The sequence below is a fragment of the Acomys russatus genome, chromosome 24 (assembly GCF_903995435.1).
Source record: "Acomys russatus chromosome 24, mAcoRus1.1, whole genome shotgun sequence".
In the NCBI taxonomy this organism is placed as follows: domain Eukaryota; kingdom Metazoa; phylum Chordata; class Mammalia; order Rodentia; family Muridae; genus Acomys; species Acomys russatus.
Genome location: NC_067160.1, coordinates 14,700,786 through 14,717,328, shown reverse-complemented (window position 1 = coordinate 14,717,328; position 16,543 = coordinate 14,700,786). Strand labels below are relative to the sequence as shown.

Here is a 16,543-nt window from a genome sequence, read left to right as displayed (position 1 = left end):
CATCTGACACAAAATGCCCGCATGCTTATTGTCTGATGAGGGCTTGCTTTCTGTTTCATAGATGGTATCTTCTTGTTGTGTCCTTTCACGGTGAAAAGGGCAGGCAAACTCTTTTAGCGTCTTTTACAAGGACACACCTTAATGTAGGATGGAAGAGCTGCCACAACTTTATCACCACTCCAAGGCTCATCTCTGAATATTTCACTTTTGGTTAGAATTTCAACATACAACTTCCGGGTAATACCAACACCAGACAACAGCTGCATCATGTGTGTGTGTTTGTGTGTGTGTGTGTGTGTGTGTGTGTGTGTGTGTTATGTTCCTCAACTGTTCTTGACCTTATTTTTTGAGGTAGGGTTTCTCTCCAAATGTGGAGCTCACTGGTTTGGCTAGACTATCTGACTCAAAGGCCCAGGGATCCTCCTGTGTCTACATCCACCGTGCTAGGATCATGTGGGTGTTGGTGATTGAATGGAAATCCTCATGCTCGTGAAGTGAGCCATTTACCAATGAAATATCTCCTCAGGCACCAAAAGTACCACTTTTGAAAACTCAGTTTTTGGTTTTATCCAGCTGAGTTGCTAGATGAAGACTGGGAAGATATAAAGCATATGAGGGTTATTTGAGAGGCTATAATTGTGATTGTTTTTAATAATGATTTCTTCCAAGTGCATTTATGTAACTAGGAAGATTTATTCTCTCTCTCTCTCTCTCTCTCTCTCTCTCTCTCTCTCTCTCTCTCTCTCTCTCCCTCTCCCTCTCCCTCTCTCTCTCTCTCTCTCTCTCTCTCTCTCTCTCTCTCTCTGTATCTAAGTGTATGTGCATATGTGGATGTAGGTGTGCGCACCACACACACAAGTGGCTGAGGAGGACAACCTCAGGTGTTAGTCCTTGCATTTCTATGTTATGGAAGGGGGATATTAGATTCCCAAAGGCTTCTCTACCCTGGCTGATTCTTGGCTAAAAAAATAGACACAAGGAGACTCTAATTTATGTTATAAGCTTAAAGCACAATATCTGGGCAGACCATCAATGCTCTGGTTATTTCGCTCTCTCCCAGCTACACTCCCTAAGTAAGTCATCTGTCTGGGCTGCATCTGCTCTGTCAGTCTGTCCTCATGGCCATGTACTCATGGTTCATACTGCCCCAGGTGACTTCCTTCTCTCCGGCTTCCTCTCCTCCTGCTCCATCTTCTGCTTCCTCTCCTTCCTTCTGCCTCATGGTCCTCTCAGACCCCAGGCCCAGGAACCTCACTCAACTCTGCCTCCTCCTCTTCTGCCCAACCCAGGCTGTCAGCAACTTTATTAACCGATCAGGGATAACTGGGGAACAAAGTTACACAGCCTTACCTGGTGTATGTGAGAGTGCACTCTCCTGAGGTGTATCAGATCTTGGGCAGGGGTGGGGGTGGGGGGGTGGTTGGGTGTCATTAATTAGCATTAGAATACACAGCACCAGACCAACCTCCAACAAATTGTCTCTTCCCTGCTATGTGGGCCAGGCTGGCATGAACTTTGGGTTGTTTTTTCTTGTCTCAGCGTCTCCTCTCCAGTAGATGGTGCTGGCCTTACAGAAGCTTGACCCACTGTGTCTGGCTTTGCTGAGCATGCACACCAAGTGCTTTTACCCATGGAGCCATCTCTCCAGCACTGTTTTACATTTTTAATGTTCTATGTAATGTTAGGGCTTAGACTGTAGCTTAGTGATAAGGTGTTTGCCTCACATGCATGCCAGTACTGAATAAACAGTTAATTTATGTGCTCCTAAATGTAAGTTGAAGGAGAGAAAAACCTGTTTTTGTCATGATCCCAAGTATGGGATCGGAGCGGTCTTGTGAGAGAACAGATGAGGTTAATCCATTAGAAGATCAACCACCTTGTGCGGGAGCTTGACTGTTGCCAACTGAAAAGATACCGTGAACAGACTCTGGGAGGAGATATATAAATGAGGCCAGAACTGGAGGTGGGGCTTTTGGAGACTTTGGATAGTTTTGGCTGTTCATCGCTGCACTTCAAGATGCTCCTAGAGAGAACCGCTCGAGGGAAGGCTTCGGGCCTCTGCCTCCTGCTCCTGCTGAGGTTCCGGGTTCTGGTTACTCCAGGTTCCAGCAGAAGAAATCCTGCTGGCAACGCCAGAGTATTGTTCCTCAGAACTGATATTCTTACGGTTTTGTTATTATTTTCCTTAATCCTCTTTCCCTATTGTTTTGGTTAGTCGGGTTGTAAGTGACATATGCTCAGTTACTAAGTTGTTAATAAGATATATTGGTTAAGAAAATTGAGCCTACAGTAAGTAACCTCCAAGTACTGATGACCTAGATAAAGTCAGTATTTAAAGTCAAACTGCAAGTGCTAGATTCTTAAGGAAAATGAAAAGATAGCCACTTAGTGAAAATAATACCTGTTGAATTCTGAATACTGCCAAAAAGAAAAAAATACAACTCTGAATAAAAAAAATAAATATTTAAGATAGTGGAAGGTTGTTTTAAAATAAAAACCCAAACAATTGACAATTTATTAATACTCAGTATGGTCAGTAAACTAATGTGTAAATAATAATCTATCACCAGTAGGTGTGTGGTGCTGAGTCTGGCTGGCCAGTTTCAGAATATTTGACTATTTGGAGGACTAAGGGAATAACTAAGTGGTTGAGTGCTTGCTGAAGCAGGCTTGAGGCTCTGGGTTCAATTCCCAGCACTAACCCAAACCCAAAACCAAACAATAGCAGTGCCAACAACCCCTTTGAATTCTCTCTTTATCTGCACTAACTCTTCCTCCCAGCATTGCTAGTGGTGCATTGCAAGCACATGACTCCAGCGCCTACCCAGAACACAGTCTTCTTGAAAGCATTAGTGATTATTCTCAGATCGCTTTCTGTGGTGAAGCATGCATTAGCTTCTTCTGCCTGGGCTGCTGGATGTGTCTCCTTTTCTTTAGCGAACGTGGTCCCGCCCAGGAATGTGATGCGATGGTTTTTGCACTCTTATAATGGTAGGGAGCATTTCTATTGCTTTGGTATTTTCTTCCTCACAGAAGTTCATTAGGGCCTGAAAGATCTAGATCTCTGAGTGGATACGATGACTTGTTAGTTATAGAAGGAATCAGTGTTAGCATCGGATGCAAAGGATCAGGCATAACAAACCGGAATTATGAATGCATAGAGTGTTTATAATTATAATGGAATAACAGTACACTAAGAACACTTTGATACCTTGTGTGATTTACATGCATGCTCCTGGGCAGCACTGTAATTAGAAACAAGCGATTCATATGATGCTTAATCAGAGACTGTAATTAGTATTACTTTGGTGTAGTCAAGGCCACCGTTTTGTTTTCCCCAATCCATGTATCCTTTCATCATGTTCACACCCTACTGACACTTGCAGATGAGAAAGAGAAAGACCCAGAATCTTGCTCATCAACACCTGGAGAGCCTCTGTCCTTCATCTCTTCTATCCTAGGCTTGAGAGTCTTTTCTGGACCTTGGCACATCCTAGGAGCTAGGTTCCGAATTCTGCTCTGTCTCACTGACCTGGAGCTGGGGGAAGAGGAAGTGGAGGCTGGCTACAAAGTCAGATGAATGTGGATCATTCAGGGCTGCGGTGAGGCAGAGAAAGTGAGGGCATCATCCCGGCGAGGGGAGAGGCTCCAAATTGTAGATAGCAGGTCCCTGATGCTGGGGGCACCCGCAGGGAGAAAGGAACAGGGTTATTTCCGAGCAAATTGCATGCATAATTTATTGTCTAAACCAGGACACTTTTTAGAGCGAGTGAGGACACTATTAATAATTTTGCAGGGACTACAGGCATATGTGCCATGACCATCTCTAGATCAGACTTGAGGTTACACTGCTGCTAAGCGGACAGTGGAGAGGAGGGAAGAGGTTTGTGTGTTATGACACCGAATGAACGTGTGCTGCCCTGTAAGCATAAGCACGAAGGCTAGATGGTAGAGAAAGAATGACATGTAGTGCCCCTAAAAGCCCAGCTCCAATTAGCCTTGCCTACTGTTACCCCATTCTTCCCTCCCAGTTCACTTCCTGTGGGAAGACAGATTTTCTGAAATGATGGGCTCAGATTTTTTTTTCTGATTAAACAATAACAACAACAACAACAACAAAAACCTCAGCATCCCCCAGGCCTAGTAAAATAAAGTCTACCCAGTTGGCTGGCATTGGGGTCCTGGTCAATCAGATCTACTATTATTTTTGAGTCTAATTGTTTGGGGAGCCTGTAGAATTTCCAACCGCTGTGGCTGTTGGCCATCTTGTCTTTAACGTCCCACCCCCATGTCTTTCTTCACTGTCCGACTAGCCAGAAACCTTTTTTCCTCTCATGGTACTTAACACAATTTCTGCCCACTCTCCCTGTCTAGTTAAAACGCCAGGAATTAGAAGTGGGTATCCCTGGGAAGCCGCCTCTCTGAATCTTAACGAGTCTACGCAGACCTCTGTGTCCCTTTCCCTGGAGACGTGACTGTGTGTTGGCTCGTATCACTGTGATTTAGAGAAATACTTTGGATTAGCACAGGGCAGATTTGAGGCCTGATCTCTTGTAAGGCTCAGAGAACTTGCTTTAGGCCTGCTTTGAGAGGCCTGCGGCGGTTTTGTTGAAAGAGGGTCTAGAAATGGAGGACCAAGATTCTGATGTCATTTATCTCTGCAAAGTTGTGGGACAACAGTGCCCCTTGCTTTGTTGCCTGGAGTCGGAGGACTGGGGCAGGGGTGGGCCTCTGCCTTGCTGGCCCTCAGGAGTGGAACTGGGAAGTCTGCTGGGATCTGTCAACCAGAACTCTGCTTCACCCGGGTGGGCAGTCACGTGCAAGGCCCTTGACTTTTCAGAAGCGCTCCATCTCCAGGCATCTTCTTGTTTTAGTAGCCAAAAGGATTTATTTATTTATTCTTTTTAATGTAAAGTTTTGTGGGTGGAAGTGCTCATGCGCATGCTCTTGTGGAGTCATGCAGGTGCCCACAGAGGCCAGAGGCATTGGACCCCCGTGGGCTGGAGTTACAGTGGTTGCTGGGAGTCAGGTCCTCTGGAAAAGCAGCAAGTTCTCTTAATCACTGGGCCACCCCTCCAACACACTTGTCTTTTTTTTTTTTTTTTTTTTAATGCAAGAATTTAAACTTTGTCTGAAATTGAATGCTAGGCACAAGGCTGGTGTCCTTTTTTTTTTCCTTTAAATTAGATCATCTTCCTACATCCTGGCTTACCTGCTCTGGACTACTAATCCTGGCCTCCCTGAAACCCACGATGACTAACAGTGAAGGGAGATACCGTGGGGCAGAGTCCTCATTCATAATGGATCAGCACCTGCCATCTGTCCTTGGCACAAGCCCTGCTCCCTAGGGCTTTAATTTGGGCAGTGAGGCATGCTGGAAGTGTGTGTTTCTGAGAGCTGCCCTTGTCATTTCACACAGGCAGGGCGCTACCAAAAGCTCCTTCCAAACAGAGTGAAATTCAGGGCACCAGTTTCCCCTGGCATTAGGGAATTCGAGCCTGTGGAAATAATGTACATAATTGAAGAATTTTGGTTTTATTTGTAAGTTTATTTAAAGATGTGCAATGCTTTATTTTATAGCCACCTCAGAGTTATTTAACAGCCTGTCCACTATTATGGCCTAAGCACCGTGAAGAAAAGCATCATTTTGTTTTATCTTACTGTGCCTTATAGAATCCTTACTTAGGTTGTTAATATCTTTTAACTGACAGGTCACTATATTAAATATTCTCTAATGTATAAACCAAAGCCAGCTGTATCATGAATACAATGTAATTAAAAAAAAATTACATTAGGGCTAGAGAGATGGCTTAGAGGTTAAGAGCACCGACTGCTCTTCCAGAGGTCCTGAGTTCAATTCCTAGCAACCACATGGTGGCTCACAACCATCTAGAATGTGATATGATGCCCTCTTCTGGCGTGCAGGTGTACATGCAGGCAGAGAAGTGTGTACATAATAATAAATAGATCTTTTTTAAAAATCACCTTATGTGTGTGTTTTGAATCAGCACTGCATGTGGAAGGCACAGGGACATTTTGATTAAGGTGATTAAGACATTTTGATTCTGAAGCACCAAATGGTTTCAGGATGGTTGCAATATCCTTCTAATTGCATTGTGTTTATCAGCTCAACACAGAACTACTTCTGAACACAGACTTTTAAAAAGCTATGCGCCATGTGTATGCCTGGTGCTCCAGGAGGCCCGGAAGCTGGAGTTTTAGACAGTTGTGAGCCACCATATGGGTGTTGGCATTGAACGGCCAGGGCTCTTAACTGTTGAGCCATCTCTCCAGCCCCGAAGTTCTACTGCTCGGAAGAGATGGCAAAATATCCTCTTTTATAAAGAAAAAAAAATGTACTTCATGATAGTTTAGACTCTTATTCTATATACTGCATTTTTAATTTAAAAAAGGTCAGCCACTATTTCTCAAATATTTTCCCTTTTCCCTACCCCCTTTTCCTTATCTGTAAATTCTATCACACGGATACTAAGTCCTCTTGGTTTTGTCCCCCAGGCCACCGGGTCTCTGTTCATTTGTTTTTGTTTGTTTGTTTTTTAAAGATTTATTTATTTATTTATTTATTAGGTAGACAGTGCTCTGTCTGCATGTACAACTGTAGGCTTGAAGAGGGCATCAGATCACATTATAGATGGTTGTGAGCCACCATGTGGTTGCTGGGAATTGAACTCAGGACCTCTGGAAGAGCAGTCGGTGCTCTTAACCTCTGAGCCTGTTCATTTGTTTTTCATCTTTGTTCTCACTGGAAAATTTGTATTGTCTGCCTCACTGTTCTTCTGGTGATTTTCCCCATTATACCCAGTCTGCCCTTAATTCCACAGGGTGTGTTTTGCTTTGTTTTGGTTTTTTTCATCTTGTACTTTTCAGCTTTAGAATTCCCATTTGCTTAAAAAAAAAAAAAAAAAAAAAAAAAAAAAACCTTTAATTCTTTCACTACTGCTCTTTCCTGTCTGTTCAGTCACTATTAATCTTTCCCGTTAAATCCTTGAATACATTTCCAATTCCTTTCTTGGAATTTTCCACATATTTATCATTTCTAGATGTGTTTGCATTTTCCCATTTATCTGAAATTATAATATTTTATTATGGTATGTTAGACATTTTGGATGTTATGCTATTGAAAGTGTAGACTTTCTTTCTTTTAAAAAAGGAGTCCAGCTTATACTCTCATAGACAGCTGATATATTGATCAATCAACTTGATTCTCCCAGGCTTATTTTAAGCCTTGTCAGGGCAAGTCTATGGTGTAGGCTGGAGTACTGTTTCAGGAGTTTGAACGTCCAGGTGGTTGGAGAGTCCTGCCTTCTTTGGCCCTTCAGAGGTCATGTATCTCTGTGAGAAAACCTGACCTACAGAACCCTGCAGAGCTGAGTTCTGCCAGAGCTCTCTATGAACCGGCCTGGGCATGTGCAGCTGATGACTCAGTGAGGCCCCACCCTCAGTTCACTCCTTCCGTATCCTATGCTGTGACTCACGTCACTGCAAATTGCCACCACCAGCCCAGTGAGTCTGCTGTGTTCCCTCTGCCTGTGTTTCACAAAGTGTATCAGCAAAACAAGGCTGTTATGTGGCTCCCTCATGTATTTCTCTTCTTGCCTGGACCACAGTCCAGTGTTGCCTGTTGTCTAATGTTGGAATGCAATGGTTCACGTCATTTGTCCAATTTCTCTTTACTTTCAAAGACTTTGTCCAGTATTCCATCACAGTATGAAATGATACAAGAGGTGTGTGTGTGTGTGTGTGTGTGTGTGTGTGTGTGTGTGTGTGTGTGTGTTTAAACTCGGGGCCTATGTATGATAACATGTACTCTACCACCAAATTATGCCATAGATTTTTCTTTTCTTTTTAGTTTTTTCAGACAGGATTTCTCTGGGTAGCCTTGGCTGTCTGGGACTCACTTTGTAGACCAGGCTGGCCACAAATTCACAGAGATCTGCCTGCTTCTGCCTCCTGAGTTCTGGGATTACAGGCATGTGCTGCTGCACCCAGCCTCACTAGCCTTGGCTGGCTTAGAGCTTGATATGTAGACCAAGACGGCTTCAAAGTCACAAATATCTGCCTCCATCTTCCTCCTGAGTGCTGGGATTAAAGATGTGTGCCATCATGCCCCGATAGAATTTTTTAATAAATAAAAACTTCCTAGTAGAAAAAAAAAAAACCACATTGTCATTCTCCATGATGCTTAACTGACCAGTCCGAATTATCAAATATGAATGTTAGTTAACCAGTGTCTTAGTTACTTTTCTGTTGCTATAAAGAGAGGCCATAACCAGTTGCACCTTATAGAAGAAAGCATTCGTTGGGGCTTGTAGTTTCAGAGCTTAAGTCTATGACCATCAGGGCAGGGAGCTGGGTGGTAGGTAGGTGATATGCTGCTGCAGCAGTAGCTGAGAGTTACTTCTGATGCACAAGCAGGAGGCAGAGAGCTAACTCAAGGGGCCTGGGCCTTTTGAAATGTCAAAGCCTGCACCTAGTGATGAACTTCCTCCAACAAGGCCACACTTCCTAATCCTTCCCAAACAGTTCCACCAACTGGGAACCAAGTGTTTAAATGTGGGAGCCTATGGGAGCCAGTCTCATCCTGACACCACAGCCAGCAACACCTGTAAGGGCTGTGCTTGGCTGTTGTTTAGTGGGTGTGGTTTGCTAAGAGATCTGTGATCTGATTAGAGTCCCAGCTTAGCATCCTTGTTCACTTTTCCTTTGGATGTTTCAGGTTATCACAGGCAGGGACACCAGTAGCAGGCGCTGAAGGATGTTTGGTGCTAGATGTGGAGGCAAACATATGCAAGGAGTGTTCAGGGACCGAAACAAATGGCTTGAAAGCCCCAAGGCTAAATAACTAACTCAGAAACTACTTTTCTCTTAAGGAGATTCCCCAACTTAGCTGGTTCAGTTTGAGAGTCTTTTTTCCAAACCTCCCCTGCTAAAAAAATCTGCTTTCCTCTTGTAACGCTACTGACTGCGTGTCCCATGCTTCAGGTGGCCCCAGATGGCAGAATCTTGAAAAATCCCTGGCCCAGGCTGTAGTGTAGTTGCCTCAGTATAGACAAGACTGACTGACTCTGAGTGATACTGCCATAGACCACTGGCTTAGATATAGAACACATGGAATAACATATAGAATAGAATATGGAATTCTATAGGATAGACTTCAATGGCTTCCCTTTTCATTGTTGAGAATGTAGTAATTACTAGGCAGGTGCGGTGGGCTCAGACCTCTAACCCAGCACTGGGGACATAGGAGCAGGAAGGTCAAGAGCTCAAAGGCAGCGTGAACCACTTAGGATATTCTAGGTCAGCCTGGGCTATGAGACCTTGACTCCAAGATAGACAGACACACAGACGGACAGACAGACTGAAGCTCTGAGTGGGCCAGCCTCATGAGCATCTGCTGCTGACTCCTCTATGAATCACCTCGAGGAAAAGTCACTGGTTCTGTTTTAGTCTGAAACATTTTAAAAAAGCATCTGTCACCTGACTCATCCTGGACACTCTTCTATAATGTGAAGAACCGAATGAAACGCTCTCTTACCCTCATGCTAGCAGGGCCAGCGCACTGGCGAGTTCTAGTCCATGTGCATTTGAGGGTGTAGGTCAGCTGGCGTCTGTAGAGCCTGTGGCAGAGGGTGTGTGCACAGCCTAATGGCGCTGTGCTAACCTTAGATACTAAAGCACAGCCAGAGAGACTTGGAAACGAGCTTCTGAAACTGATCCGGCCTTTTTTGTCTGTTCTGGGGATCAAACCCTGTACATGCCTGGCAAGTGCTCTACCACTGAGCTGCATCTCTGGGCCCTAGACGGGGCTGTACTTTGATTTTGTATTGTGGTTTGAATCTAAAGAAACAAAAGACAAGACAGAACCTTCTCAAAGGCTTCCTTCCCTCCATTCACTCACAGATGCCAGGCTCAGCATCCTTTAAGCCTTGCCAGGCGGTCCTGGGCTCCAGGTAACAGTGAGATTGTTTTTCAAGGGCCACAGAGCAGTGGCTTTCAGTCCCCTGTGGGACCTGGGACAAAGTAGCCATATCCAACGGGGAGGTGAAGCTATCTGGGCCTCCTCAGCCGCAACCTCTGGTCTCATCTTGTTAGACATAAATTCAGGGTCACAAAGAGACAACCACTCCAGTTAAAGTGTCTTCACGGGGCAAACCTTACTTCTCGTCAGAAGGGCAAGCCACCCATGAGAGCAGAGGAGCAAGCACACGGGATAGGGAAGCTGAGTTGGGTTTTTAGGCTTATGTAAATGGTGACTGTGGCTTTCCCCTGTTGACTGGGATCTGACTTCACAGCGGTTCACTACTGGTTAGTTTTAAAAGAACTGGCACAGAGGAAATGAAGGAAAGTGGGAAGGAGTGGGCCACTTAAGTCATTTAAGTTGTGTGTGTGTGTGTGTGTGTGTGTGTGTGTGTGTGTGTGTGTGTGTGTGAGTGTGTGTATGTGTTTCTTCATTGTCTTATAGAGATGTAAAAGCTAGCAGGCTGTGCTAGCTATCGGGCATTTCCAACAGACTGCCCTTAGGGACCTAGTGGCAGCTTATGTCATCACTTGCCTCTGCCAGGTGTGCCAGGTGTGGCACATAAAAGGGTCTGCCTACCCCAGATCTCTCTCTCTCTCTCTCTCTCTCTCTCTCTCTCTCTCTCTCTCTCTCTCTCTCTCTGTCTCTGTCTCTTTCCAATTGCCCCTCTGTCTTTCTCTTTTTTGTTTTTGCTCTCTCTCATTCCCTGTCTGTCTTGTTTGTTCTCTCTCTCCTGGTCCCTCTGTCTGTCTGTCTGTCTGTCTGTCTCCCTTATGTCCCCAGTCTAAGAAGGCCTTTTGCTCTCCCTGTTTCCCCCGCCCCAAAACTTCTTAAACTAGATCTGTTGCCTGGCCTAACTTCTTGGGGACACACCTTACCATGACCCACCAAAAGTACCCACCATCTCCGCAGCTATCTTATTAGGTTGGCTACTAAGCAGCAATCTGCAGAGTTAGTGGTCTCTGCTTCCTTGTGGCAGCTGGGCAGCTATTGAAGGACTAGGAAGACCTTGCCAGGCCTTGGTTAAGGCGGAATCAAGGATAATAGACAAGAGGAAATGTTGGCAGTTGAGTTGTGGTGTGTGTGTGTGTGTATACATAAACAGGTATGTATCTATGCATCACCGTGTGTATGTGTATAGACGTAGGTGTGTGCGCATGCACTCGTGTAGTGAATGAGTGAGAAACTGACAGAGGGAGGAGTGAGGAAGGAAGAACTTTCTAGGGAGAAACCTCCAGCAAACTTTACAGACTCAGTTGCCAGCACTGGTGCTACAGTTACAAAAGAAGAGACGGGAAGGGAGGGTTTTAGGGCTAACAGTGCATTCATGGATTCTTGGTAGAATTTTACCCGCAGGGACAGCTCTTTCCTTTCTGAACTCCTTTCCCTTCCTTGACAATTCTGTATGTGCACAGATGCCCTCCTTGCTCTGGGCACACAAGCCATGGCCTTTAAGTCACTAGATAGCTTCACTTACTTCCTTGGTAAATGTGTGCAGATTGAACAAACCACCATCCACCCTTTCTTTCTGAATTCCATTGACATTGCTGGAAAAACTTGCAATTATCACAGAGTAAATAGTGTTCTAAGTGGTTAATAATCGCATAATTAAGACGATAACCTGATAAGTGGAAAACATCTTGAGTTTCAAAGACCTTTGACACCTCTACATCATCAGCGGCATTATAAATACACATGATCTTCAGCATGCTGATAGTCGCCTGACTTATGTGTCTAAATGTTTTTGAGTATAAAATGGGATTCATTATATTTGCTTTATCTGTTAGACCACAATGATCAAAAATTTCCATAGGTGTCAAAACCCTTTGAAAAGCTAAGTGGTTTAAAGACTGAGATCGTTAAGTACGCATTGTTTAAGATCTTATGGTTATAACAAAAAGAACACACACGTGTCTCAAAATCCTACGAAAGGCATACAGGCATGCTAGTGTATGTCTCAAGCTCTGCATCCGTTGGTTTCCTTAGATACTGTGTGTGCGTGTGTGTGTGTGTGTGTGTGCGTGTGTGTTATGTCTATATGCACAGGCATGCCTATGTCTGTGTGGAGGCTGGAGATCAACATTAAGTGTGTCTTCCTCTTTCCTTCTTCACCCTAATTTTTGAGACGGTCTCTTCCTGGATCGGGATCTTACCTTACCACAGACCGTTTCTCCAGCCCCTCATTAGATGGTTCTTTTAAAGGTTTTGGTGACTAATGACCATGCCGATGGTGGTGGTACTACTGCTAGTTGTAGCTTCTGTAGCCTTGTGTGATTTATAAAGCTCACGTGAGTTATTTTAGCTCTGGTCACTGCTCATTAAGGGAGGGAGAGATCTTTTTTACATTGACTTCTTGTTGAAATGAAGAGTCAAACTAAGCTACAAAGTCATTTTAATTCAAGTGTATTTAACTAACCGTATGTCTAATGTTCCGAAACACTTACACTAATCCCCAGAAGCCATTGAGGATGAAAGCCATGGGACTGGCAGGGTTGGTGGCGTGACTGGCAGGCACAAGGCTCTGGGTCCAATCTGCAGCCCTGCATATGGATATGCACACACAAACACACAGATACAGAAACCGACACAAGACAATGTAATTTATACATTTTTACATTAAAAAAAATCATCATTTTTCATTTTTTGAGGGAACTTAAATGTTTAACAATGGGCAATATCAATCAGGCTGGGTGTGGTGGCACATGCACTCGGAAGGCAGAGGCAGGTAGATCGCTGTGTGAGTTCGAGGCCAGTCTGTCTACAAAGTGAGTCTAGGATAGCCAACGCTACTCAGAGAAACCCCTGTCTCGAAAAAACAAAAACAAAAAAACAAACCAAAACCCAAAACAAACAAACAAAAAACTAAACAAACAAACAAACAAAACCCCCAAAAAACCACCCATCCATTCCCCCTCTCAAAAAAAAAAAAAAAAAAAAAAACAGTTGACAATATCATTGAGACCTTTGAGTTAGGGCTACACAAAACCGTTGACATCGTCTTTTGTGACTTATATTCTGGATTTGAACCTTGGTGATCTCCTGGCTTACTTTGAACTTCATGGAAGCACATGTTTCCCCTGCTGCTCCTGAGTGTTCAGTCTCTCACGTAGTGTTAGGCTGACAGTCTGCTGCTGCCATGGCCTGCCTTCCTGATAAAGGACGTCCTCAGGGGGAACAAATACGGGTTCTGCTTTCCTCACCTCTTGCTGTTTTTCCCGTGAAGACAGAACTTACCACATCAGTGTTGTTTCTAGCTCACCTGCCTTGCAATTCCTCCTGGGGTAATTTCCATGCTGGCCTTGCTTTGGGCCAGTCTCGGGCCTCCTGTGGCAGTGCTCTGACTCACTGTAGGCGCCAACAGTGTGGCATATGCCCACTGGGCTGAATGCCCTCCGAGAGACACCCTGCTGTTGCCTTTGCTGTACTGACTGTGCTTGCCTCTGAGCACACACAGACTCTCTTTGGGCAGCCTTTTGTTTACTCTTGAAGTTCTAGTTCCCTGGCAAAGCCCTGGGCGCCTTGAGGACTTTGCTTCTGATAGGGAGTTTGGAAGTCCTCCCTAGGTGATGGATGGAAAGGGGCCGTGACACAGAGGTACTGTGCTGCTATAACCAAATACCACAGGCTGGGTAATTTATGAAGAAAATAAAATCTGGCATAGTCCTGGAGTGTGGGTGATCCCTTAGAAGAGGAGAGAAAACCATACTGGCAGGGCCTTCTAGCTGCATAAGCCCAGGGTGGCAAAAAAGGGAGGCAAGTAACATCCATGCAAAGGTCAAAGAGAAAGGGCTTGGAGAAGAGGTGGCCCTGCCCCCGCGCCCCCCCCCCCCCCCCCCCCCCCCCCGTAATCCCAGGTCTTCTTTCTTCTACCGGAAGTCCTACCCACACCTTCTCTGGGGGGAATTAGCTGGGAGGCTAGCCAGGACCACAGACATTTTCTTTGAGTCTAGTTTTCTTTACTCTGAACAGACCTGCCTAGGTGTTGGCAACAGTAAGGACTTAAGACGGCAGAGGCCCCAAGAGAGATGACTGTGATGGGGGTGGGTGGATAAAGATTTGGGATGGGGCACTTGGGAGAGTCCACTAACTTTACGACACAGGCCTATAGTCTGGCACTTAGGGGCGTGGAGGGAGGAGCTAAGCGGTCAGAGTCATCCTGGCCCACATTCTAAGTTGCAGGCCGTGCAGGCTGCAGGAGATAAGCAACTGTAGTGAGTTTATGCCTCGTGGCCTGTTTCTCACTAAGGCCTTACAGGTTCTGTGCCTTTTCTGCGCCCCCTGCAGGCCGTTGGAACGATCCAGTGAAGATGTGGACATAATTTTCACGCGCCTGAAAGAAGTTAAAGCCTTCGAGAAATTTCACCCAAACCTCCTTCATCAGATTTGCTTATGCGGTTATTATGAGAACCTGGAGAAAGGAATAACACGTAAGTCCCGTGACTTCTGTGCCAGGTGCTTATGTGTGGCCTGCGCTCATCCGGGGCCGCAGCTGTGTGGGGACCGAGAGCACCCGCAGAGTCCCCGCAGAATCTGGGTGGCAGATGTTTGGGCTTCCAAGTGAGCTGACGTCTGTGTCCTCTGTGTTTCTTCTGTTTCTCACCCTTTAGCTCACAGTGTAGAAATTGTTATCCCCCCCGCTCAGGGCAGCAGCTCACTTTCCAGATAGGTCTGGAAGGACAGACTGACATACTCATTTAGGCGTGTCCTTAGAGATTCAAAGAATTATTTTCTTTAATCCAGGAAAGAGGTGACTGTTGGGCAACTAACAACTTTTCTTATCGAACACTGTTAGCTATGATTTGAATGGACCTCACTAATAAATGTTATTTATTCCAGATAGGAATCAGGGAGCAGCGAGAACAAACGTAGAGGGTGAAAGCGGCATTTTAAAAGTGTTTTTCTTTTCATTAAGAAAGCAGCGTTCCCCATCTCTAGGTATATTTTATTCTGCAATAACAGAACACTTCCATCCAACTGCCTTAAATAACCAGTGACTCATTCAAGAAGGGGGAAAAAAAAAGCAAAACAATCCATCATCTATGAAAGCCATGAGGTGCGATGATTCATGGCTGGGCCCTGCCCCCGCTCCCGCCCCCGCCCCCGCCCCCCTCATGCACCTCAGGGCTTGGCTTGTGCCTCAGGCAGCTGTAGCAGGTGGCGGTGTTCTGTGTAGACTCCCTGAAAGACTGTTTCTTCTAAGTCCCGAACCCGACTTCTTGTGTTGTACCCCATGACTAAAGCCTCGAGCAATCACTGGCAAGGCTGATGAGATGTCCCGGATTGATTAGAGCAGTCTTCATCCTGCAGGCCTTGGACCAGGCCTGTGGACAAGGGCGTGAACTGGCATAAAATCAGGCTCAGTGTAGTCAGACCGCATGCGTGTGTGCTCTGGGTGGGAAGGCAGGGACAGCATCACTGTAGGAAATTAACAACACAAGTCACCTGACATCCCCAGACCTAGAGATGACTAATAGTATTTAGTACGTGTCTTTTGAAGTGTTTTCCTGGATCTACACACAAATGGTCACACTTCTGATTTTGAAAATTTCTCCACACGGGGGTGTGGGGGGGGGGTGTGGGTGGGGGCAGGGCGGGCGCGGGGGACAGGAGAGATCGCTCAATGATTAATACTTGTTGCTCTTTGGAAGGTTTGGTTCCCAGTATCCAGTTGGGGCAGCTCGCAACCCATAATAATTCCAGCTCCTGGGAATCTTACATTTTCTTCTGACCTTTGCAGGCATACACACACAGACACACAAACACAGGTAAATAGTAAAATAAATCTTTAAACACTCTCCACATATATAATTTTTGAACCAACGTATGTTTAAATTTTTTTCTTCACTGATGTCAGAAGCTTCATTCTTTGAGAGGATGTTTTTGGTTCCTAAAGCCAGTTTGAAATAAATTTTGTATGGCATGTGATAGGGAGTGGATCACGTGTGTAGCTCTAAGCATGTGGTAGAGGCTGAGAGCAGTTGTCACTGGAAAGGCCCTGGCTGTGTCACTGTCCTGGCTGGATGCCCTCACTGTCTTGTGCCCCTTCACAACATGGTCCACTCAGAGGGAGCAGAGCATACCTTCAACCATAGTTCCCAGAAGCTGCCCCTTAGGCACTGTGCACCAGCCCTGCCAGGCCTTGGCTGGCCCTCTGAGCTGCGCTTTAATTTTTGGTAAGCCAGTTGTCTGACCTCTGATTTTTAAACATAAAAATAAGTATTGTCGGCTTGTCCCACGGGGTTCCTTAGTCAACAGGAGAGTTGGTTTGCATGAGATTTTAAAGCAAGAGTTTCAGAGAATGGTTTTCTTCTTTTTTTTTTTTTTAAATAAAAGATTTATTTTATTTGTGTGTGTGTGTGTGTGTGTGTGTGTGTGTGCGTGTGTGTGTGTGTGTATGTGTGTGACTTTGTGAATGTCTGCTACACAAGTTCTGGTGTCCACGAGGTCAGAGCAGGGCGTGGCATCCCCTGGAGCTGGAGTTAGAGGTAGTTCTCCGACTAGGGT

The 16,543-nt window shown here is 45.3% G+C and overlaps 1 protein-coding gene across 1 annotated transcript in view; it reads left to right on the top strand.

The window, feature by feature from the left end:
- Rapgef4 (Rap guanine nucleotide exchange factor 4) overlaps positions 1–16,543 on the top strand; it is a 287,611-nt gene that overhangs the window by 37,509 nt on the left and 233,559 nt on the right. Inside the window, exon 2 of the mRNA XM_051166215.1 lies at positions 14,324–14,466. Coding sequence (XP_051022172.1) covers positions 14,324–14,466 — 143 coding nt within the window. The remainder of the gene's footprint in view (positions 1–14,323; positions 14,467–16,543) is intronic.